Source organism: Lichenostomus cassidix, chromosome 2 (assembly GCF_008360975.1).
Source record: "Lichenostomus cassidix isolate B80296 chromosome 2, HeHo_3.0, whole genome shotgun sequence".
Classification (NCBI taxonomy): Eukaryota; Metazoa; Chordata; class Aves; order Passeriformes; family Meliphagidae; genus Lichenostomus; species Lichenostomus cassidix.
In genome coordinates, this window is record NC_139482.1 from 117,962,524 (window position 1) to 117,989,171 (window position 26,648).

The following is a 26,648-nucleotide window of genomic DNA, read 5'->3' on the forward strand; positions in this document are numbered from 1 at the left end:
GGATGAAGAAGGGTACGAAGTATTTCAATTTTGAAAGATTCCATATGTAATGGAAATGAATTTTGAAAATAAAAATAGCAAAATTTTTTGTCTCTGATGATCTCCAGTTTAGAGAAGTGGTGTATCATTGTTTCTCCTGTTATCTTGAAGACTGTAGAGCGATTTGTCTTTCATGGATACTTAAGAATGGGATTTCTTTTTTTTTTACTGTTCCCATAGTAATGGTAATAGTTATGTATTAAAAAGTAATTGTAATGTATCACATACTGCAGTGGGAATGAAAGCAAGAGTTGACTTGGTATTTTTATGAAGATATTGTTTTCTGTGCCTTTACACAGTTCTCCTAACTATCATGCTGAAGTCAACTAATTAAATTCACAATAATTTCAGTGCTTGGGTGCACTTAGAAATGACTGTAAAGCCTGTGTTGTCACTCTTCCTCACGGAAGTCAGAAAATTATATATGGCATTTTAGTCAATATTTCAGGAAGTTCCAGTTGCCAGTATGCCACACCTTTCCTTTTCATTCCCTTGGGGCTGTGATGCAAAAGCACAGGAAATTCTGAGCCTTTCTTTTGTATATATGTATGTATAAATACACACAGAGGTAAATAGTGTATATGTATATTCATTTTAAGAGTCATGCAGTTGTGACAGTAAACATAAGGGTTCACTCTTTTCATTCCTAAATTTTCTGTACCTTGACTTTGTGGCAGATCTTGTATAAAGTACACAGGTGTGTTTGGCAAATTTTTACCTTTGGCTGTTTGTAAGACTGAGACTCTTCATGCTTTTTTCCTCATGGACATTGACTGGACTGCCAGTGAGTAATTACTGTAGAGGAAAGCAGTTCTATAGAGGAAACTGGATAAGCCAGGAGACCTACTTAAAAGTGCTGAACAGGGAAGAGTGAACAGTTCAGCAGTATGTGCTATATTAGAACATAGTTACAGATACTAATTAACGCTTGAGATTTAGGACTTCAGGAACAAAAGAGAGGGTGATGCACTAGATAATCCAACAGCTGTGCTTTAATTAGAAATTTTTGTACTTAAACAGCTGGGAGGAAATGCTTGAACATACTAATTTCGAATTTTTTATGGAGACAGTAGAACTTCTGTTTTCTGCTGTGGCTTAGTAACAATAAATTTGATGTCTTTTTTTACTGAATTGCTTATTCTCATAAGCAATTCTCATTATTTTAATATTCTGATGACAGATAATATGAACATGGTATCAATTTTTATTTTATGTTGATATTGTATGACAATTGGACTACTAAATGACTCTGGTACCTCTACAACTACTGTTGAAAAGCTCTCTCATTCATCTTACTAGGGGTCTCTACTCTGTGTTGAGGTCAGTATTGGTCTCTCAGCTCAAAATCTTGGGGCAGAGTGGTCTGCTCAACCTCTACTGTCTGTTAGTGAATTGAAAAATTAGTGTTTTATCTGAGGAGCAGGTCTGTGAGAGCTGATTATGGCAGGGGAACATTTAAGAGAAGATTTTGTGCTCCTAGGAGTGTCTGCACAAGAGCTTATGTGATGGTTTGCTGATGAGGTTTGGCTAGATAAGTGGTATAGTACTGGTGGAGAGAAATACAGAACATGTATCTCCTTTCCACAGCTTCTTGAGGCTACACTGTGTTCACATTCAAATAGTTTAATAGTTTCCCAGTAGGTCTTTAGTGATGCTGCAGATACCCCATGTTTCTGGTAGGTGTTACACAGAAATAAGTCCTTTTTCAAGTTGTTTTCTGTATGGTGACCCTGCTGTGTTTTGGTTCTCATGTGCTCAGAGTTCTGCTATGATCCTAGATGTTTTTTTGGAAAGATGTGTGTTGGGAGCATACAAGAGCTTGAACTTTTTTCAAGCCTCTGTGGAGTGAGGAAAAGGCAGAGCAGCTCAGAGGTTGCAGAAGGATTTTTGTTATTGCCTGTGGCTATCATTTTTAGTGCTTTGACTAACTATAGCAGGTTTTGGTTGTTAGGGTTGTGTTGTAGGGAAATTCCACAGGTGAGAATTTTTTTTTAAGATTTAAATTTCTCTGTTTCATGGAAATATTCTTCATAGAGACTCTCTAGCCTTTAATTACTATACACTCATGTTTTTCTCCTTTGAGAGCTAGATGTCTAAGGTAATTTTGTTTGGGGTAGACCTATCTCTGGAGAAAATTTGTTAATGCAAGTCTTGTGTTTAAGAAGAAAAACAAAAGTATATTTAAGCATGATTATTGTGGAGGGGATGCATCCAGGTTTTGGGTTGTGTATTTTAAACTCCCTGGACTGGGTTTCTAAGATCACATCAGTGACCTCAGTAACTACAAGCTCCAGAACTTGGTTATCCAAAGTTCCATCTTTCATTTGTGGTAGTTCAGCAAAAATATTTTCCTTAGAAAAAGAGCATGCCTGCTGAGAGAAATGGAAAAGCCCCCTTAGGAAAAGATCCAGCTACCTTAATCAGTCTTTCACTGAGCTCTTGGCAGCAGTGACTAAACAGTCACATAAAAGAAGAGGATATAATAGTCTGTCTGTGTCTTGACAAATAATTACTCAGGGGAAGATATTTTCAGCAGCTGAAATTGCAGTTCATTATGCTTGTTTCTTACTCTTGATTATTTTCTTGCAACAACAAAATCCCCAAGAAGTTACTAGAATGAACCTCCCTTTTTTTTTTTAAGTAGGTGATAGTGGGAACACAAGCACAAGCAAAAGTATAGATTAATCTTTGTTCTTATCTTTCAGCAGGCAGACATACATGGTCTTCTTGGAATGGACCTTTTGGTTTAATGTTTGTTAGAATGATCTTCCATGAATTTGTCTAATCCTTTTCTGAACCCTTTACATACGTTTTGCTCAGAAAATAAGTTTTATGGGTACGAAGAATTGATTTCCTAAGGTTTCCACTTCCATAACACATTTATTTTAGGACAAGTTCAAAAACACATATGCATAGCACTAGATTGACACTGAACAATGATGGAAAATATGGGACCCATTTCTCTTCCCATACTCAAGGAATCATGCTTACCAGTGATTTAAGTAACTGGAAGGAACTGACTAGTGATTTCCGACTGATATAAAGTGTTAAGGCATCACGTAGCCCAAAAGATGTCAGTCCAGTGGATGGAGGGGTTTAAATTTTAGTGAAATTATAACTTTAGTGTAATTTTTCCATAGTCTAGTTGCAGTTCAGTATCTTTAACTGTATGTAGCATAAAGTCTGTCTGTCTATTCCCTTCAGTAGTAAGAATTTTGTGTAACAAGATCCAATGTATGTTTGAATCCTACTTGGTAAAAAGTTTGCCCGTTGACCATTCTGACAGCTCCTTCAATAAAACCCTGCTACTGTGTCTAAATATTTTAAGGGGGAAAAAATTAGTTTGGTCTCCTGATTTCAGGTAGTTTTTGCAAGAAAGATACTGCTTCTCAAATCCAGATATTAATTTGAAAATGTGATTCTAATGGAGTGTTTGAGCATTAGGAATTAAAGGACAATTGCCCATTATAGCTGTTTTGATCTTGAAAGTAAATTAGAACATCTCACTATGAATTAATCACCCAACAATATGAATTTTTTGCAGCCAGTATTTGTGCGTGTTCTAAAAGCAGCAATCTGCAGTGTTCTCTATTCTTGACTGGATGTCACTTCTGTGCTCATCACAGATGCTTGTATATTAATCATCAGTTTTACTAGTAATAATGGCTTAGACACTTTGAATATCAGGAAGTACACAGAGATGTTAATAAATATCTTTAAAATGCCCTAGTAGAATAGTTTGTGACGCACAATGACGTCTTGTACAGTAGTAACTGGGAAAAATACATGCATTTCACAGATGTACAGTTTCTTTGGTTTGTTTTCTTGATTTGTGCTGAGAAGTACAGGATTCATGTTTAAAAATAGTTATGTTAATATGCAATTTGACCCCAAGTGTCCAAGAATGTGCTGTATTTCTTCTCCAGCTGCAATCGTTGCCTTCATACACAACTGATTAATTGGTAAGGCTAATGGGTTTCACTGTTAGGCTTTTCAACAACAGAATGTGTCACTTCCTTCCCTTGTTTCAAATAGATGTTGACTGAATTAAGATATTCCCTTCACATATTATGGAATAATAGTCGGAGGATGATGATGAGAAACATTATCCTGTTGCTCGCTCACTTGTGAAAAACATGAGTTTACCTTTTTTATGTGTGTTTGTTTCACAGCCTTCTTTCTTCAATAACATATTCTCCCAAGTCAGAACGTAAAACACCTGAGCCTTTAATACCAGCAGACAGTGATAATGAAAAGGGTGAAAGAAATGGGAAGAAAGTCTGTTTCAGTGTAACAGGTGATGAACAAGAAGATTCTGGTCATGATACCATCAGTAACAGGGATTCCTACAGGTAACTTTATTAATAATATTTTTATTTTTCAACTGAATCAAATATGGATGTTTGTAGACTATCAAGTGGCAATGAAGACTGTTAGAATATGATGATTCTAAATTTCTAACCTAGCCTCAAGATGTGCAAAATAAAGTCTTATGAGTACAGATTAGTTATTAGATCTTGGTATCCCATACCTGGATAGGTATCACAACCAGAGATGTAAAACTTTACTTTAGATTACCTGTCTTATAAAAACCAGAAATAACTTCTGTTATTATATCTCCAACAAAAAACCAAATGTCTACCATGGAAAGCAGTATGACAGAGCCACCATTCTTCCTGATCTAAAGAAAAATATAGCATTAATCAACATATATCCCTCACCTTCTTTCACTCTAAATACTGTAGCATCAGCTCACCTCTAGAATTTCAAATGCATTATGTTTACTGTGAATGAAAATATGAAGAATTTTGAAAAGGAAAGAGTAATTATAGCAAGTGTAGTACTTACATAGATTATACACTCCTGCTCAGAGAGAACTGGTTAATTAAGTGGTATAAAATCTAAATTTAAGTTTTAGCTGCAAGTAAAATGAGGATTCATTATTTGTTCAGTATCATAGTTCATTATTATGCTGAGCAATTAGAATCTCAGTGGGTTCATAATTTTTCTACAGAACCCTGTGTTGCTGAGATTTCTTTTCTAAGCTATATTTGATTACTGCAGCGTGGTAGGTATGAACTCTTCATCAGAGTAGAAAGAGAACCATACACATACAAATGCAGACATAATTTGCACAGATTAAGTTCATCTTGTTCTTACTGTGGTGAACACACGAGAGAAGTTCTGTTCCGGCAGAAGCACATGTAGGGTTTCCTGCATGTTTGTGATGTGTCAAACTGACTGTTCAGGAGCTGCTCCAGTGATGTGCGCTTGCTCCTGTTGGGACGTTTTCCAGTTGGCACAGAATTTGTATATGGAGAAAGAAGGTGTGACCCAGGACATGAGAGTCTCTTTGTTCAAAACATTTTCTTTATTCTGATTCCAGTCATTTACAGTACGTTCTGACTGTGTAGCAATAATAAAAGCTATGATTCCATATGTGGAATAATCATAAAAATTGTGCATTAAGAACAAGTGTTGGAGTGAGATTAGAATATTTTGTTTCTTTGCTTAAATAATTATATTAGTCAATACTTAAAATCTTCAGCTCTCATAATGCCACAGTGGTTATTATTGGAACTGTTGGCTAATTTCAGCCCTTATAATGTTGTCATTTTGTATAGATCTCCTTCTAAACCTGGCAATACAATACAATAAACATGCAGAATGATACAGCAAATACATCTAATCTGTTTCTCATTTTCCTGTGTTTTATTTTCTCATGCTTTGCACAACCCAGTTTTAATTAACCTTCATCTCCCCTTTGGAGACTTTAATAAGTGAATAGAGTTAGTTAGAAAACATTTCTTAATATCCAGCCAGAAATTTTTAATACTCTTTGGGACTGTTCACCCGCTATTAGGAACATGTTGTTACTGATGTCTTTTCATCTATTTAATGGTTATGATTGTAATTATATCCTATTGCTTCATTTAAAAGTTTAACTCGTTCGCTTACCTCGTTGACTGTCGGTCCAAAACGTGTACATTAGCCAGGAAAAGTAAGTCAGTATGGCTGAATTAGTGAAAAGTCACTTCTGTATCTGCATAAATAAAAAAAACAACTAGGGAGCACAAGTATAACTGCAGAATTATTTTAACTATGGATATGTTAATCTTGGTGAATGGGTACACCCAAATCATAAGCCAAAACCCATATCATTATGTATAAACCTCCCTTAGGTGCACTTTTAGATTATCTTTCATTCACTTGGGTTTTAAGACTCCCTCTGCTGGATAATTACTTAAGCATTTCCTGCATTGAAACTTAATGATTTTCATATGGCTAAATAACTCTGAAGACTATGATTTCAAATATTTCTTCATAGGATTTTTAATACAAAATTCTATGTTTTATTCTGATTTTGCTGCAGGAGCAGGTAAAGCTCCATGTATTTTCTGTACCGAAGAAATCGTTTTTCAGAGAAAAAGAGCAGAAAAAATTACAGCTTTAAATCCAGTATCTCCTTACTAGACCAAAGTGGGTGATATTTTGTATATATAGAAGTTTTGACTGAAGCCACAGATGTACATGTCTATACATCTCTAAAAAAATGAGCAGCTGGAAGGTAGGGCATCAGGAATTGTTTTGGCTGGCAAGGAAAATAGTTTGTAATTTGAGTGTTGGTGCTACTCAAATGGATCAAATTTGCGACACTCTCTTATGCAGGTTGTAATGGCTCAATGTTTGTATTAGCTGTGGGCCAGGAGAAAATGTGGAGTAACCAAAAAATTTTTGAGGCCACAGATTCCAAAACTGTCACTGATGTAAGGAAAGTTGGTTATTTTACATTGAAAGTCTGTATTATTATTCTGCAAGTACTTGTTCCACTGGTAAGGTGAAGGGAGATAATTGAAGCATCTATTTTGGGAGTCTGGTCTTCTGAGTCCTACCAGGACTGCAAATTAAATGAAAGCCTGAGCACAGGGATCTTCATTGTGTATAAAGAATTACACAGACCATCTCAATAAATTTAAGAGGGGAAAAGGGAAAGAATTTCCATAACTTTTTTACAGAGCCTGTGTTAAAGGACATAACTTTATTTCTTTTTTTTTATGTTTTATTTTCAAGCGACTGCAACAGCAATAGGAACTCCATTGCCTCTTTCACCAGCATTTGTAGCAGTCAGTGCAGTTCTTATTTTCACAGTGATGAAATGGATTCAGGTATGTTTAGAAAAGTCATCTATTAATCTGCCATCTGTTCCTTTTATTCAATTTTATTATTTTCATTTGCCTGGCAGTTTCATTGTTTTTATTTTAAAAATTGCATCCTCCTTAGTAATAGAAGTGCGTATTTTGCTTCTGCCTAACTAGTGCTGCACTTAAGAATCCTTCTGTAAAAGAGAGCCAGCATTCCAGTATCTCTGTGAATAGACTGTATTAGAGCTCCTGGAGTCACTGCTTTTCATGTCTTTCATGTCTTGACAGTGCATTGTGTGGCACAGAGTAAGGAGCATTTTAGGTGGGTGTGGAATGCTCTCCTAGCCTGTGTAGCCCCTAGACAGCAGGATATTGCTGTGTATGTTTGTAGGAAGGAATGTGAGACCACATAGAAGCACATTCTTGTTTATGCCATGACAAATTGGATTTAAGTAAATGCATCTGCTAATAGGAATGGGATGGAATTTAACTGCATGTAGAAGGAGGTCATATACTCAGGGACTAATAATAAAACATATTTGCTTTAAGCTGGGAGTTTATCATTTGGGAATGATTTAGGAAAAGAGAAAACTGAGCATATTAGTTGAATATGACCCACCAGTGAAGCTTGGCCATAGAGAAGGCAAATTTTTATTGCTTGTTGTACCAGGAGAGATATTTTCAGTTGGAACAGGAAAGTATTAAGACATTATGCAAGGTATCTGAGATACCTTGTGAATAATGCAGAGTAATATGAATAAGACAGAATTTAATTTCCACAAATGATACATACTTACAGAGCTCAGCAAATACAGAGTAAAGGATAAAGGACACAGTGAATTGTTAATAAAAGAGGTGACCCAGGGTCCACATCTTCAACTTAAGGTAAAAATACACTCTTGAGCAGCATCAAGATGAAGAACCAGCTGAGGTGCCTAAAAGAATATGTCTTTGCTAGCCAAGCACAGATACAATGCTTTAGATGATAAATACTGCTGCTCAGTGAAACTCAGGCTCTCTGGTGATTTGATTTTCACCTGGTTCCAAAGTTAACCTGGCTAACTCCATATCAGGGCTGTTGGGCACTGTGCTTTTTTGCAATTAAAATCCTGTGGAGGGGTATAATGGTTATAAGGACATCTAAAGGAGCTAAAAAAAAATCAAGGAAAAAAAAAGTGCTGTTCATGTTTCACTGACATAAGAAAAATGAGTCTATATTAACCTTGAATAAATTTGGATAATAAATTATCAAGTGGCTACTTCTTGTCTCTCGCTTCAACATCAAAGAGCAAAACCAGTTTTAAGCTCAATTTTTCAACATTTTTGAAGGAGTTTGGGGTGTATCACCTGTTGTGTGAGAGAGCACATGACAGGGCAAAGAGAGTCCTTCTTTGCATTTTCTTAGGAAATGATGTGGTATGTGCTACTAAAAGCTTCATATCAAATACAGGATTTGGATGCTGTTCTTCTGCTGAATTACTAAAATCTCAGAACCATTCAGTTAGAAAGAACATTAGGACTGTGAATTATCTGTAGAGTCCTTATAAAAACTTCACTTGGATTGCGTTTCAGTGACTTTGTGGTCTTCTACATTGGGTTCACACTACTTGGCCATTTACTCTGGAGTTTAGTATGTTCTCCAGAATAGAATTGTGTGTTCTGGCACAGAGTGGTTGAGGTTTGAAGGGACCTTTTGGGGTGATCTGGCTGAGTCCCCTCCTCAAGCAGGCTCACCTACAGCAGGTCTTCCAGAACGATGACCAGTTGGGTTTTGAATGTGGTCCTTTCTTTAAAAGCTATTTATGTATTATCAAGTGACTAAAAAATGCAAAATATGTAGGGAGAACAGTTACTATAGTCCTGAACATGTAAGCATCAGTCTGTTTGCAAAACAGATTACCTAAGCTGCAACATTTTTGGAAAACATGTTGAAGCTTCTAAACAGTTTCTCATTTTAAAATATTTTTCAGGTGATGAGCTTCCCATAAGTGTTCGAATCTCCCATGATAAACAGGACAAGCTCCATAGCTGCTTGGAGCATCTTTTTGGTCAAGTATGGGATTATTTTTCTTGGCTTTGATACTGGTGTCTGTGTTCGAGCTAAGATGTCTTTAGAAAATACTTCTTTTTCTTTTTAATTTTACCTTCCTCTGTTTATTGGGATGGTATGTATTTACTCATTTTCCCTCAGTTTTCTGTAAATATTCCAAAACTGCAAATTAAACAAGTCCTTAAATTCAGTCTAACATTCTCTAATTTGTTACTTTAACTAGAGCCACTAGGGAAGAAAGAATCCAAAATCACTTGTCTGTAGTCCACATTTCTTACAGAAAGAATTTCTAATTGTTGCTGTAAAAAGCATCTTTCTCACAGAAGCTTGATCCCAACAGGTCGATTCAATCGTCAATCTTTTGAAGGGACCAGCTGTGATGAGGGCTTTTGAGCAGACAAAATACTTTACACCAGGTCGAGGCCTCCAAGGTAACATTTAATTCTAGCTATGAGAATGAAAAGGCAGCTTGAAGGGTGATGGAAATAGCTGTCTGCTCCTTGAGCTGGTTTTAAAGAACTGATCTTGCTTAATCTTGGTGTATTCTGAAGTAACTGATCATTGAAGCTCATGTTAAATCAGTCTTAATTCTTAGTTGCAAACTGGCTTCTTACATTTCATTGCATAATGTATGAAAGAATTTCAAAGTCAACTAAATTGTAGACTCTGAACTGGCTGTAGTATTGCTGAGGTTTTTGAAACAAGGAGCAGTTTTTGTATATTGCAGGAGTTTTAAATACATTTTTATCTCAAATACTGAAGCCATTCCTGATCTATTTTGTTACTGATGCCAAATTTTTCATAATTTTCATAGTTATATTATGTTTGAAGTTAATTTATAAATAATTTCTGAGTGTTAATTTTTTAGTCCCAGAAATATTTATGCCAGATATATACTTATGTAAGTATTACTGATTGCTTAAAAAGAAATATCCTGTATGTAAATTCAGACTCTCTACTACTACTTGTATGATTGCTGAAGTCTAAGTGTTAAAATAGGCATCTGGTAGTAGTCATAAGTGATGAAGAAATAGAAATTACTTCTTTCAGTGAACTGAGTTTAAAAAAAAAGAAAAAAATTAAATGGGGAACTGAATGTTTTATTAATATCAATAGTAAGTTGTATTGATCATACACATGTTTTTTTGGCAAAAAATACTGATTTTAGGTGGCCAGAAGGTGGATTTTACCCCAATGACAAGGTTTTAAAAAAACTGAAGTACTACCTGCTAAATGAATTTGCATGAAAGAGCACATAACTTTTGTTGTTATTGTTTCCTATAATGGAGATGGACATAGAGCAGGTTCCCACAACAAAATGTGGTATAATAAATGTATAGTTAGACACCAAATACAAACACATATCTTTATCCTTCATCTGCATCATCTTAATGAACTGTGCAAGGAGCACTTCAGTTATTTGAACAGTAGGCTAGCAATAAGTAATTATAACTGAAATTTACATTTAAGTTTATGTTTATTTTTCTGACTGGAACAATTTTGCCTCTAAAAGTTCTAGTGTCCCACTTACCATGCATCTTCTGTGTTATGTACCTGGTTGAGAAAGAATCATGTCTGGGGATGCTTAATTCTCTCCTTAGACTTAAGTAGGGAGCTTAGAAGACTGTTAGACCTGTCACCTAGAGTTAAATTAAATTGACAATTCTTTGAGCAGTGAAAACATTTAGGAAATGGCAATGTCTTACCGTGGCTTTCTCAGGAGGTTTAAGCAGAAAAATACTATTTTGTCCTTAGAATTTCAGCAGGAAATGGAACCAAAGCTCAACTGTCCAAAGAGGCTACGACTCCACATCAAACAAGACCCTTGGAACCTCCCCAGCAGTGTCCGGGGCCTTGCCCAGAATATCAGAAAATTTGTTGAAGGTTAGTAAGAACAACATGATCATAAATAAACACTTTATTAATGACACAGAGCCAAGGGAAGGGAAGGGGAGAGATACAAATGCTTCATGCTGCTTCTGCGCAAGATTTTTGGAACACAGTGTATGTAGTCTGTAGGACTCTTTTGTACTCTTATTAAGAAGGTTAGCAGAGGTGGGCTAATTTCCATGGTGTCCCTAAAAGAAACTGTTAAATATGACATCAATGGGAAAGAAATCAGTGAAAAGTTTTGATACAATAAAATTTCAAGAACCAACCAGCCAAACCAAACAAACTGCTCCCTCTGACGTGGCATTTCTGATTTCAGACACAACATATTTTCAGACCCGGGTTAGAAAATTATAAAAACAAGCACATAAATATCTCTTTTTTGGAGTCAATTGCAGTGGGTTTCTCTGTGATATATTCTCTCCAATACTAAGAATACTACTTTTAGTTTAATGGGGACTGTCACTGGGTGAAAAATTAATAAATACTTTAAATCCCTTTTTTTTTACAGGTTCTTCTTCAGCCTAAACCAAATCATTTTCAAGTGTTAATCAGGGTTTGTCTCAAAGCTGAGAAGGAATGGAAATGTGTCTTTAGCAGTCCTTCCTTACCCCCCTTTCTGAAGCTAAGCTTACCAGATGATTTTCACATAACTTGTTTGCCCATGAATAAAATTAGTGGACCTAACCCATTTTAATGTTGATCATATACCCTCAATACTGAGCTGACATTATTCAAAATTTTGGGGGAGAGTTCATCACAGTCCAAATGGCTTGCTGCCTCTCTGTAATACAAAAATTATTTTTTACTATACTCAGCTCAGTATTGACACACAACTAGCAGCTGAGTTTAACTGAAATCATATGAGCACAAAGTAGGGTTAATAATGTTTTTAACAGCTTAATTTTCCCTTTGTGTCTTCATTTCTTGACTTCTTCCTTCCTGTCTTACCATCATGTGTTGTGTTCACAGCTGGTTTGGATACCTAGGAGAACAACTAGTACTGCCCCGAGCAATTTAAGACTGAAAACATGGTACAGAGAGTCATCTCCCCATTTCCACTCATATTTGCCTGATTTAGAGGAAAAAAAAACCCCAAACCAAAAGATGTCACTTAATATGACTGTTTAGTTGAGCTTATGAGAACAAGTTGAACAATGCCTTTGGATATAGAAGAATCTTCCTGTTTGTTTTTAAGCAAAAGGCAATGTTTCAGTAATTGAGGAAAGAAGATGTATTCTTTCTCTTCTAAGAGGAAGTAGTCAAAGGAGACTATGGATACAACTTCAGTCACTGTGGGGAAAAAATTGTAATTAAAACCTCCAGTTGTTATAAACATACTTAACCGTTATTGCTCAATGCTAAAGTAAAGATGAATACAATAAATTCATGGACTACTTCTTCCCTATCAAAGGGTATTGTAATTTTTATTCATTATTCTGTTGCATTGCAGCATCCATTAGTTAGATTGATTAGTGTATTAAAGTGGGAGACATGGGAGCCTCGCAAAGATGAAATGTTTTAAGTCCTAGATACTAAGATTCCTTTTATTTACTTTGTTTAATAAATATGAAGAAATAGAAAAACTTGGAGTGCCTTGAGGATGATTGCTCTGGTCTTTCAGTTGTCTGTTTATTAGTGTTGGAATTGGGAGAACTATTAAAAAAAGTCCATGCAGGTTTACAAAGATAAATAAAAAAAAGTACCAACTAAATAAAAAAACCTCCAAAACCCCAGAAAAAATACAACCAAACCTTCCTTGTCAGTAAATTAAAATATAGCTGGAGATTGCTTTGTCTCATTTCATTTGCCCAACCATATCTTAGAGAAAGAAAAAAAATTAATGGTTCCAGTAAAAAGCAAAAGGCAACCTTAGAAGGCTGATCTAGTTGCTGGAATTGAAGAGTTCTCTGAAGTAGTATACAGGTTCTAGGGAGATTTATCTGCAGCTAAGTGACTAAAGAAAAGAATGAAGTTATTTCTTGGAGTGACTGGGCCTAAGAAATTGTTAAACCAATAAAGCTGAAGATAAGTTGTTGGCACAGGGAGATCTTTGAAGATGAAATGCTTGATTTTGGAGGAGAGGGCAGTAGTCAGGGCAGGAATTGAGCAGTCATTGAATGCAGGAAGAATAATGTAGGTACACGATTTGAAACTGTGTGAGATATATAACACAAGAATCAGAAAGCACAGGAGGAAAAGACTGGAGTAGGAACCAGGAATTAACAAGATGGATGTAAAGAAAGGGACCCAAAAAAAGAAGAGTGTAAACAAAATGAAGAACCTAGACATTTCTGTAGTTGCTTTTTCCTGAAGAGAAAATAGGTAAGATTTTTGATCAAAAGAAGAAATGTTGTGGAGCAAGCCAGATTTCTAGTCAACTAGTCATGTAACTACATGAGGAAGTACAGTTGGTTTTCTAGTGCAGTAATTTTAAGTTTATACAGGAAATAAGATGCAATTGAGAAAGTTCCCATTTATTTAAATTTAAGTCAGGAGTGAGGTGTGAAGGAGCCTTTCAGTCATTGAAGGTATAAAAAAATGTATGTCCATTTAAATCGTAAAATATAAAGTCTCAGTCTTTTTGAAATATTTTCAGATGTGAAAAACAAAACTAAAGTCTGGCCCTTCCTGGCAAAGATCAGAATAGCAAAAGATCATGTTTTTTTAAATAAAGTACAAAAGAACTATTAAAAATAAAAAAAACCCCGATGGCATCTTGCATTATGTATCAGAATCCGAAGAGAAATTGCTAGGGAGTTATTCCTTTCAATACAACATGTAGCAAGAAGGAGTGAGAACTTCCAAAACATTTGGTATTTGTTGAAAAGCAAATGATTGACATCCAAGGTTCACTTCCAACCCCAGGTAAGTATCCAAATAGCCTAAAAATACTCTTTTGCCTGTGGGTATATTTCAAAGCACAGAAGACTTACAGCAGTGATAAAAGAGAGTTTCAGTGTCCTATGATTTTCCCATAAGCAGGAAATAATTTTTTATAGATGCCTCAAATTCTTTTGAATTAAGAGATCCAACAAATCTTATGTAAAACAAGCTGCAAGTAATAGCCTCAACATATCTAAATTATTCAATAAAAGCTGTATTTCCCTATACTGTATTTTCAGTTAATAAGTTATGTTCAGACTCCAAGATGCCAAGTTATTAATCTCTGTAAGTTGTTTTGGTTCTTTTTTAAAAGACAGGAGACTAGGGCAAAGACCTAGCACCAGGAATTTTCAGGAATAACTAGTAATTTGAAATGTTTGGGTGCTTGTGTTTGAGATACTGTGGCAGTAACAGTGTAGGGGGAAGCACAGTACCAAATTATATGGTTGTCCATATATCCAATGTCAGCTCTGCTTGGGCACTGAGCAGGGCTTTGAACAGGACTGCAGAGAAACTTGGGTGTGCGAAAGAAGGTTTGGGAAGATGTGAAAGTGTGTGAAGTAGTGCTGTGTTCCTTCAAGTGGTACCTGTCAGACAACTGATATGCTAAAAGTCTGGCACTCTCTAAGGTTATGGGCGTTTTTTAACCTGCCTGTTTCTTTCAACACTGGTTAACACATTTAAATTTCTGCTCTGGTACTTAAAGAGCACTTCCTTCAGCCTTGCCTGCTGCTCCCTCCAAGAAAAACATAAAAAGGGGGTGGGTTGTGTGGGGGGAGAAAGAGTGAAGAGATATAAACCCACATTTTTGCCAGTGTAAATTAAGACTTTTTAAAAAATTTGTACTCTTTTTACTTCATATAATAAGTGAAAAGAAATTTTGGAAGCAAAATAAAGCCCTGAAGGCTAGGAGTAAAGTGAAAATGCTGTCGTATTTTTCCAAAGTGCTTTGGTGTACATTAAAATGAGGATAATTTGAGATTTTAGGTAGGAAAGAAAAGAGTTCAAAAAAGGGAGAAGAAAGATTTTAGGTAATATAGGAGTCAATGAAAACTGGTCTTGTTTTTCAAAGTTTTGAGACTGGAATTCTTCATATATGGACTTGCTCTGGCCAGCTGGTACACGTGTGCTCTGAGATAGCAGCTGCCTTTTCATGTGTTTCTCAAAGATGGTGCTTTTGATTGTAATCAATGTTTATCAAGTCATATGTACAATTAAATGAAGTTGAGACTCATTGCTGTTTTGTAGGCATGAATTAGGATTGCCTACAAAGAAGTAGAAGTTAAGCAAATGCGATATTATGTTGATGAAAACATTTTTAACCATGACCTCAAAATATTTTCTTCTTTTTCTTTAAGAGGTGAAGGCACGAATACTCTTGGCACTTCTAGAGTATACAGGTAATTTTACTTGTTTTGGGAGGGAGGGAAGTAAAAGTGGATGGTTTGAGATAATTTTTGCTTTTGACCAGAAATACTGTGTTTACATTAAGGGGAAAAATCTCAGATATGATAAAACCTGATAATCAGCAACTTCATCCCACTGTTTACAGTGAGGATTCCTGAAGAACATGATTCTAGGTATTTTTAACAAACATTGCAAATCCTTTTTTTTTTTTTTTTTGGAATGCAAAGTACCTTTTCTGTTCATTTACTCTAGGTCTTGGCAGATAAAGTAGGTACTAAAAACTCAGTTTTTGCACAGTGTCTCAGCCGTCTTTCTTCTTTGGGCGTTTTCTTATTTGCTGTTTTCTTTTCATTCCCATCTGTTTCCAGATTTATATTGCTATTTTAACTCATGCCTTTCCTCTTATCTCTTTTTAGAGAGTATATGAGTTCCTCCTTTCTGGAAGGGCTCTGAGTATTCTGTGTATTAATTCTGCTATTGTGCCAGAGAGCTTACAGCTTAAAATGCATGACATAGGGGTGTGTCTGCAAAATAAGTGCCAGTGAATGAGTAACAAAAAATAGTATCTATGGCACAAGTTTATCTACAGTTTGTGGTTGCTTATGTGTTCAAGTAGGCAGTCCAATTTAACTGTAAAAGCTCATTATTTTAATGACCTTGCAGCACTACATGACTGCATTATTTCATTATTTTTGTTATGATGCACAGTTTTATAAAGGGGAATATTTCTTTGTTGTCAGATTTCTTAAAAATATTAGAAAAGCTTTCAGTAATTCCTGAGGTATCCTAAAATAAGAAGTGAGCTGAGAAAATATCCTAGACATGGTTTTTTTAAAAGCAATTTTCCCTATTTACATAGGTTTGTGAGTTGGTAAATTCTCTAATTTATTTTGTATAAAAATATTTTTGTAAAATTACCCCAAAGTGCTCTTGTATGCAATATCTGATATTCAGGTAGTATCAAAAGAGATTTAGAAATGTGTTTGAGATACAAGAGGGCTGCTTCAGAAGCAGGCAATATAGAGGAATTCAGCTGCTTTTAGAGAGAAAGAGATAAAATTCAGCAAAGTGAGGAGACAATGTGTACTGGGCTCAAATACTGAGCACTGTTGTAACATTGAAAGTTTTTGACCATGGAGAAGCCAGTGGTATTTTTGAAGCTGGAGATATGTGTAGTTTTTAAAATTTTAATTTCTGTCTGTACTGGATTTGCCCAACTTGAGAGAGACAGAGAGGTTGATTTGAATAATCAAAAAAAAAGAAAAAAAGCATTGAGTCACAGTGCATAAACAGTAGTGATTTGACCATTTATGGAAAATGTTCCCAAGGTTCTGAGAAACTGGCAAATAGAACAGAAATGATAGCAGAAGAGTGTTCACTATTATCAATAGCTGATGAAAAGTCTGAAGATCTCAGAAGGAAAACAGACAGAATGAGGTTACTTTGATAAATACTTTGAGTCCAAAAAAGCACATTTTTTAAAGTTGGTAGTAATTTTGTGAGTACCGAGTAATTTCTGCTGACTTTTCCAGTCATCAGAATTCTTGTCAGCTCCATAGAAAAGCTGGAAAAAGACCTGAGCCTCTTAGAGGCAGAGGAATCTAGTAGCAAAGACAAATATTTTAGGATTTGGAAAGAAAGACCTCTATATCACCTGATCTGCTTCTCTTGCTCTGAGAAAGATTAAGTCTACCTGTACCATTGTGATTGATGTTTGCCTAACAGCTTATAATGATAAAATTACTTGAAGACCTTCAGAAAAGAGGAGAAGAAGGAAGTGCTGAATATTTATTGTCACAGTTTTGTTCTTTATTGAGAATATGTTTCCCTTTCTAATTCTTTTGACCTTTAGCTAATCTAATACCTGTACCCTTCAGAATAAATTGGTAGGTTAGCTAGTCCCTAATTTAAATCAGCTGCTAATGTTCCGTAGCCATCTACTTACAGACCTGTTCTGGACTTTCCTGACACCATAAATCTCTGCTGTTTCCTGAATATGTGATTCTGCTCTGTACTTACTTTGTAGATTCATATCCATACAAATTTTATTTGGATAGATTGTGTTCTGGTAGCCATACTGTAGTTTCTAGCAGCCAGTCTTCATCTGCCCTCCCCAACTGGTAGCTGTGGAGTTGACCAGATGATGCAGTCATGTTAAGAGCTTCTGAGTGTTCTTTCTTTCTAGAGGGAAACAAATGTTTGTGGGCCCAGCTTCCTCTACATTGCAGCAAAGATCTGACTTGCATCCATTGTCCTGTGGCATCAAAAGTACACGGAATTTATGGCATGTTTATGGCATTAAATTATTATTAAGTAATTTACGGCATTAAAATCTAAGAGAGAAATGTATATTGTTTCTGAAGAAATACTTTAAATTCCAGATTTTAAATACACTTAAGTGTAATTTTAGAATTAGTACATAATATTTTAATGAGGAAAAGGTCAGATTTGGTTGTGGAGGACTATTTACTAGGGATAATATTAGGCTGTAAACTTCTAATTTGCTTGACATTAAAATGACATGTTTTTCAGACAGCAAAAAAAAAAAAAGTAGATTCCAACCTAGTTCCTTTGCTGCTAACTAATCTCCTGGTTAATTTTACTTTTCCTCTTTTGGCTTTTACACATCACAGACAGCGAGATACAGCTGAGGCGAGACATGGTCTTCTGTCAGAGCCTGGTGGCCACAGTCTGTGCTTTTTCAGAGCAGCTAATGGTGGCCTTAAATCAGATGTTTGACAACAACAAAGAATATGAAATGGAGACCCTGGAGGCCAGCAGAAGGTGGTTGGAACAGATAGCCAGTGCAGGTCTTCTCCTTCACTTCCAGTCCCTGCTCTCTCCAAACCTGGTAAGACTTCTTTTGCGTCAGGCTTGGTCAGAGCCTCTTTTTGTTCCCTGAACCAGGGACATGGTCAAACAGTCTTAGATGTAAATCTAATTTTCTGTGTCCTTTGTGCTTAGCTTGGTGCTTAGTTAGCTGCTATCTGGAAAAGGTGCAATTCAGATAATTACAGATTTGGGAAACGTTTGGTTATGATATGGGAAATATGTTTTCCACAAAGACAGTATTCTGTTTGCTTTGAGTTAGCAGATAGTGAGTTTACCCATGACACCCCACTGCTATTGTAGCTGTTCCCTGGGATTGAATGTAGGTGATAAGCAAAACTTCATTTTTCAGTAAGCAACAATACAAGTAAAATACTTAGTTTAGTTAATTTTGTCACCTTTCCCCCTAAAAAACTATAGATCTATAGTAGTTGAAGGAGTAAACATGCTGGTCTGTTTTGTTCCTGTCATATGGAAAGTCCTTGTAGCCTGTCAGAGTAATTGGAAATCGGCTGTTTCTTCACAAGGCTTGGCAAAGAGCCATGTCTTAAGAAACAATTAAAAATAGGACATGGCTTTATAGTCCCTTAATCCTTAGTTATCCAAAGTGCTTCTTTAGCTATTTAAGATGCTTCTCACACTAGACTGGTTCCTGCTAACCAGAACTGTGAAAAAGTCTGCACAGCCTGCTCCATGACAGTCTCCTCTACCTCTGGAGCTGCTCACTAAAAATAAAACTCCATGTCAATAGCAGATGATGTTCTTAGTATCAAAGGTGTTCTTTCCTCTCCTTGTCTGTCTTGGCAGCAAATTGCTGACAAGTTGACATAAACTTTAGAAGGAGATGAAACCAATAAAAAGAAAGGTATTTCTAGATCACAATAATAAAGTGTTAGTCTATGCTGTTTTTGGAAAACACTGACCTAAGCCAGTGTGACCAGGTTCTTCACAGGTAGCTGAGGTACCTACATGGGCTTGCATGGGTGTGTCAGGACAGTGTGTGCAGCTTTCAAACAGATAAAATCAGAGCCTTGGAGAAACAGGGGAGCTCTTTATCCACGTGAGGAGCGTGAGAAGAAGGCACTGTCCAGGAAGCTTGGATTCATGTCTTGAATCTTGGATGCTTTTTGACAATGTGCAGCACCATGTCCTGATGGTGCAATGCGTAGAGATTTACACAAGTAAATTCCATTGGTATTTAGACATGCCTGTCTAATGTTTTCTCATGTGCTTTGTTGTCATATTGTCACAAAGCAACTGTTTGTCTTTACAGCACTGAATAATATTTTTTTTTCTTTCAAGATTGTAGTGATTTCCTTTGTAGTGCAAATGTGTGCTACTTAGCTGTTTTCACATAATCAGATATCAGCAGTATGCATTGTCCAGTTGAAAATAAAGTTCAGTCTTTTCTGTCTAACAGTTCTTAACCAAGGGAAATGTATTTAAAGGCAACTTTTTCAATACTTTCTCAGCACTATTTGGCTTACAAATGATCCATGTTATTTTAAACAAGGGTATTTGAAGGAAATTACACTCATTATGGCCCGAGTTCAGTAAAGAATGAGCAGTTGTGCAAGGGTTTCCCACGCTGCTCTATGGTATTCAGACTATTCTGCTGACAAAATCACTCCGTCCATAGACTTCATAAATTGAACCATAAGACAAGATATTTCTACCAGATTTGCCTTTTCATAAGTACAAAGGGAATGCTATTTCATTATATAGATCAGGGAAAATAACGTTGGCTGGGGGTTTTTTTCTGTTCTATCATTCTGTAAACTATAATTTATTGTCAATTTATGGGCAGCTATTTATTATTCTTTGCCACCCTACTGTTTCTGTTCTTAGAGAGGGAAAAATACATGCCTCAGATTTCCTTTTGGCTCTTGCTGATATAAAGTGCCAGGGGAGGGCTATATAAGGAATAGAATTTCTTTAAGTGATTATTGATTTCAGCTATAATTGCTCTGCATATTTAACACAAGATAACCATAATTGTAGATTACTGTTTTCCTTTCTAAAGATTCAGTTAAGTGTCTTGAGAAATCCTGGATCTCTTTAACTATCTCTTTATCTCAGACGTGCACAGAGTGAGCCATAGGTGCAAATCAGAATATTGGCACATCTATGTACTTGATTTGTGTCTAGAGTATTGTAGGTGAAGGTGCAAGTCACCCTGAGCTGTACTTTCTCTGAGCTTCTGGTTCATTATTGGTGCTTACAGTGAACACAATAAACTCTTACATGTTCCTAACAAGTGAAATCCTAAAGTTATGGAGTTTATAAAAGAAAATTATAAAAAATAATAAGTTTTCACATTTCCCTTCTGTTGCTTTACAAGCTAGACCTGGAGACAAGACAAGGTGTTAAAGTCTGGTGGCTTCCAGAATGGCAGAACTGTTTGATTAAAAGCCATGAGAATTAATGGTAGCTATAAATTACATATTAATTTACTATGTGAAATTATAACATTCATTTTAATAATCTTGTACTAGTAATAAAAGGGAAAGTTCCAATAGAAACAAAGAAATTTACCTTATCTAGGGGTTAAATAGGTTATACACTGCAGCAGTGAAATGTTGTGCAACATTCTGCAGTTAATTTTATGTCCTGCTCTCTTACATTATTTCTGGTAGGGAAAACATCTGGCTGAAATGACCTTTCCAGTTTTTCTTTTGCCTTTTTTAGGCTGATGAGCAAGCAATGCTAGAAGATACATTGGTTGCATTGTTTGACTTGGAAAAAGTTACTTTCTACTTCAGACAATCAGAGCCAGAACCACTCGTTGCAAGTGAGTAATTAATATCTGGGCTTTACTGGTTTTGTAACATTTTTTGTTCCTAGAACATCACCTCCCACAGGGAATCTTACATAACTTGGAATTATGAAGAATAAGTAGATGTATAGCTCTCCTGATGTTCCTAGATGTCCTGAAATAAAGCTATCATTAGTGAAAATGCAGAATCATTATCTGGCAATATCAGTAACCTTTGGGAGCAAAATTGTTTGCTTAGCTGAACTTTCCATTTGGAGTATGGGACTGCATCAGGAAAGTCCCTAGAAGACCCAGTTGTTATTGAAGAAACTTGTAAAAATAGCTTGAAGGTCTTGGTAGGGAATTGCAACCAATATGAGATGGAGAAGCATAAACTGCATTTCATTTTGTCGTGTGAACAATAACTCTTTGAAGAGTTCCTTGAAAGGACAAGGCAGACACTATTAGGATTGCTTTAAATTGGGAAAGAAGCTTTCTCTGAGCCCTGCTGCTGCAGACGATCAGGGTCCTGAACCCTTCCTCCCAAAACTCACCCAACTCACCAGGAAACAGCTGTCTTTGCAGTCTATTGTTCATACCCTTTGTGCATTTTCAGCCATTCCTTTATTAATATGTGTTCAGCTAGTAGATATTTTCCTGCAGTGAACTTTGTTTAGTGAGCAAAAAGGCCTCATTTTTTTCCTGTCTCATAAGTCCCCTGGGAAGGGAGGAAAGCATGTCTGCTTCACATCAAGCCCATCTGAAACAATTCCTTTGCTGGATTAAGACCACACGGGAGAGAACTTCTGCAATAACCAAAACCAGAAGACAGAAAGCTGCTCCACAAAGCTGGCTGTGCTTGGGAGAATTCAGTAGGACAGGGCTGATAGTCAGGTAGGATTTAGCCTGTGTAAGACCATAGATACTTCGGTATAATTCAAGTAAAGCCTGTGCTTAGAGTGTTTTAAAAGGAAGCCCTGCTAAACCAGGTAACAACATGGAAATGTAGTTACAGGAGGGCCTCCTAATGGGGAGTTAACTCTATACCTATGTCATGAACTGTTCATATTGCAGGATCTTTCAGCTGAGGTGTCTGTGATAATAAACAGAAAGTCTGTGTGTTCAAGCATTGTAATGAATTCTGTATTTTCTTTTGGTTTAAATGCTGCCACCACAGTCTGACTATGGTACAGAAGTCAAGAACTGGCTAATTATTTTTTTTTCAGTCATGTTTCTGCATAATCAATAAGAGAAAAAAACTTCTTATTACCATAAGTCGTAAAAAATATTCCTTTGGATTCTTTACTATTTAGGTACAATATGATTTATGCACACAGTAAAAACCCCTATCTAATAATAATGCTAATTCAAGTCACTATGTTTTGTTGTTACTGTTTTCAACTTGGAGACTTATCTGTGCAAACAATGTATAATGAAAAATACTGAATGTTGTGTCTGCAGTGATTTTTTAAATCTAACTCCATGAATTTTGGGTGCAACAGTTTCTGGAAAAGAATGTCATTGTTTACAATTAAATTGTAACACTGACTGTATTTTTAGATGTACCAATCACATACCAAGCAGAAGGAAGTCGGCAAACACTGAAGGTTTACTTCTACCTTGATGGTTACCATTTTGAACAGCTTCCTCAAAGGCTGAAGAATGGAGGGGGATTTAAAATCCACCCAGTACTTTTTTCACAAGGTAACTTGAGGTTCAATTCCCCCTGCCCTGCTTCTTTCACATAATAGCTAATTTTCTTTGAATTCCCACTTATTTAAATTCTCTGTAGCATAAGGGTACAATGTTTATATTTAAATGTTATTTAATGTGAGCATTCCATAAGAACTTTGAATTAAAATGTAAATTGAAGAAATTTTTAGGTTTGTAATAAAAAAATAGAGGCATGGGTATAAATTTCTGTTTATGCCAGTTACACGGTGCCAACAGCAAGGACTGAATCTTCACTTACCAATATTGTTTTGCTCTTTCTAGACATTAATGGACAGTAGTCGGACCATGAAACTTGCCTTTAAAAGTGTTTTGCCTTTCAAATGCTATCGTAATCTTTTCCCATTACTTCACATTTGAGGACTAAATTGTTATCCCCCTGAGAATTCTGTCCCTTGAAAATGTTATGAAGAATTAAATAACATTTTCAGGCTTATGCAGCTATTGCTCTGCAAACCTTACAAAGTGAGGAATGGTGGCGCTGATGCTCAGACTGTTCATAAATTACAGGCAGCCTGCATTAGCTGCAGTGTCATTACAGTCATCAGGAGCGTGAAGTTTGCTCCACTGAAATGGTGAATGTGAGCTGCTGATTGCCTTGAGCTGCCTTTGATTTCACAGGGAGCTGAAAATACTCCATACCTCGTGAAAGGCTTCCAGGGTCTGTGTGCAATAGGCAGAAATCAGGCATATAAATGAAGTTTTAGAGGGGAGCTTGGTGTGTGATAGAAAAGGAGAATGTAGAAGGAAATAGTGCACAGAATGATACATAAATAAATAGCTGAAATTACTATAAAGTTAAAACAAACAATTATTATAACAATAAGGTCCTTGAAGTCTGATTTTTTTTTTTTTAACTAATAAAGACTTCAGTGGATTTCTTTGTAACAGATTTATTTCAGTCATCGGGAAAAATGAGAACACTGAGCAGGAGGCATGTTTCAGTAGAGCATACAAAAAAAGCACTTGAGAGAGAACAGAAAATACCTTGGTTCAGCTGAATTCCTGGAAATACAGTTTTTTTCAGATTGGGGAGGGGATTTGGTGTGCTCCGGGATTTATTTTCCAATTCTTTTTCCACTTCTGTTTCCAAAAGCCCAAAATATTTGATTCTTAGGATAAGCATCTTTGTAGTCAGCTAAAGGAAGAGGGCAAGGATCCATTCAAGCATTTACATCTGCTTAATATTTTTCAGTAGTACAGAAAGTTTCTTCTTTCTTTATCATATCAAATTTCTTTAATTTTCAAGGATCCCTCTCTAAAATTGTCCATTGGACTCCAAGAATAGGAAGCCCTGGATATTAATTTAAAACCTAGTGTTTAAATCATTATTTTGAAGGTTTTTTACCTCATTAATGAGTGGATTGGGATTCTATTTTTTACTTCTTTCCTATGAGGTTTGGCTGAGCTGCCATCAAACTAACTCAGTAGATTCCCATCTGTAACTGAAATTTATTAGCTACAAATGTAGAAATCTTATTTAAGTTTCTCTGTGAAGTGAATTCTTGCTCCCCAATCTTAACATAGGTAAGTTGTTTCCTGCCTAAAGTACAATTGTTTATGGTATTTTCCAATGGAACATTTAGAAAATCATGTTTTTGGAATACTTTGTCAAAGACAAAGGTCAGTGCACATCAGACTATTTATTTCTGTGTTTCTCTATTCTGAGTGGCATAGTTCCATGCCTAAAATTTCAAGTCTACATATTGGCATAGTTGCACGTTTTTTTAAAGTAATTTTGTTGTTTACTCAGGCTATATTGTCTATCCTTCCATTTATAAAAAACAGTTTTGTGCAACCACGTACCTAGGTGTGTATTCATTCAAAAAGGTCCTGGTTTTCAAGACTAGAGCTGAGAATTTAAAGATATTGCTATTGGCATTTTGATTTCTTTATTTCCTACATTAGACTTAAGATCTCATCAATAAATTTAAAGACACTATTTAGAATTAAAATTCTGTTTATTTAAAATTGCTACTTAGTGTCTTAATTATGTGTGTTTTTAAAATCCTTTTAGTTTTTCATAGAGTATTGGAATAATTCAGATTGGGAGGGACCTCAGGAGATCTCTATTCCAACCTCCCATTCCTAGCAGCAGCAGCTATGACATAGAACGTTGCTTGGATGTCTAACCAGTGGGATCTTGCAAGCACCCAGGGACAGAAACTGTATAGCCTTTTGGGTTACTCTACTTGACTGCCCTAAGGGTGCAAAAGCTTTTTCTTTCTGTTGAGTTGTAATGTCTCTTGTTTCAATTTATGTGGATTGGCTCGTTATGCCAGCATGCACCATTGTGAAGAGCCTTGCTCTCTCTGTGGCCCTGCACTTGGGTATATCCACTGCTTGTCCTGGTTTGGTAGCAGCTGCAAACTTGTCTGTCCTCATGCATGTTAGGGATAAAGACACTGAACAATACACACACCTGTGATACTCTGCTTTTAGTGGCCCCTGGGCAGACCATGTCCCATTAGCTACCCCCCTTCCAGTCAACCCATTCTTCCAAATTGCTTTCCCAATCAGTTCTTCTATGCCTTCAGACCATAATATCCTATCTTGGAGTGAAGAATACCATAGAAGACATGTTTGTAAGGAAAGCTTCCTTATGAAAGAACTTCCTAATATACTGGGTAGAAAAATGTGAACCCTTCAGAGAGGGCAGGGACAGAGCACACAGCATGAGTCCCTGCCTGCACCTGTGAGCACAGCCCCCACAGAGGCAGAACTGAGTGCTTCTGCCAGTCCTCACAGATGACTGAGTTTCCCAGTTGGATAATCTAATTGGATAAAACCAACTTCATGCCAGCAAAATAAGCAGTAGGGATTATCAATTCTGTTTGTGTTAACATGCTGTTGTAAATGGAGTTCAGTGGGTATTTTTGTTTGAGCTTTCTGGTGTGACTTAGAACCAAAGAAGTTAAGAAGCAAGTCTGCCTGTTGAAATTTAATGTTTTTCTCACAGAAGTAGAATTACAAACTGTGAAAGCACAGGAGGGGAGTGCAATTTGCATGTTCTTTCACAATGAATGAATTATTTATTAACTGGTCATATTAAGCAGTACAAGCAGAATTAATATTCTGTGTGCAGCTGAACCTGTAAGGCAGCAGCATGTTTCCACGAAAACTCTGCTTATGGCTTGCATTTTCTGATAGGGTGATGAATTCTTAGAATGTGTTTTGATTACTAAAGTGGCAATGTTCCTTAATTGTGAGGTCTTCAATGCTTCTCCACAAAAAATCTGATTTCACCAAGAATTGGGGTTTATGCTATAATATGGTTTCCTTCTTAACGTGAAGATCTTTATATTTACAGTCCAAATTTTCGTGAAAATCCTTTAATTGAAGTTTTTGTTTAATTCCTGAGTTCTTATAGCAATATTCATCCTTGGTTTGGTGACATGAATGCAGCAAAGGTGGACACAGACAAGTATTTGACTTCACTTACGTGATCCTTGAAAAGGAGCTTCTAGGCCATTTTCAGAAATCCAGAGAAATTTGCTTTACTTGATCTAGAAGAAGGTATTCACATTATCAGTGGGTATAACTAGAGGTTCAGGTGCTCTACATCTCCCAAAATCAGGCTTCATGAGAAGTTGTTAGGTTTCCCTCTGTCTGTGACAGTAGCTGTTACATTGATCCTTTATGTCCTCTACCCCAGCTCATTCTACTGTTTTCTTCCAGGGTATTTCAGAATAAAAACCCACATTTACATTCACAAGGCAGGAATACTTTAATTAGAGCAAAGGAACTCAAATTAGTGCTCTCCTTTATATTTTCCACAGGGCAAGAAACGTAATTTTTCTTGTAAATGAAATCTTTAAGAGAGATCTGTGTGAATTTGATGACATACAGAAACAACTCAGCAATTCACAGTAGGGTCACAGCCTCAAGGTTAAAAAGTAATTCACTTGTGTGTGAACAA

At 36.2% G+C, this 26,648-nt stretch overlaps 1 protein-coding gene across 1 annotated transcript in view; it reads left to right on the forward strand.

Moving 5' to 3' along the window:
• The window catches only part of PREX2 (phosphatidylinositol-3,4,5-trisphosphate dependent Rac exchange factor 2), a 168,623-nt gene that overhangs the window by 99,117 nt on the left and 42,858 nt on the right, over positions 1-26,648 (forward strand). The window contains exons 26-34 of the mRNA XM_085052989.1: positions 4,212-4,391; positions 7,111-7,205; positions 9,152-9,234; positions 9,572-9,662; positions 10,987-11,115; positions 15,366-15,407; positions 18,048-18,265; positions 20,932-21,034; positions 22,559-22,702. Of these exons, the coding sequence (XP_084909115.1) occupies positions 4,212-4,391; positions 7,111-7,205; positions 9,152-9,234; positions 9,572-9,662; positions 10,987-11,115; positions 15,366-15,407; positions 18,048-18,265; positions 20,932-21,034; positions 22,559-22,702 (1,085 nt within the window). The remainder of the gene's footprint in view (positions 1-4,211; positions 4,392-7,110; positions 7,206-9,151; positions 9,235-9,571; positions 9,663-10,986; positions 11,116-15,365; positions 15,408-18,047; positions 18,266-20,931; positions 21,035-22,558; positions 22,703-26,648) is intronic.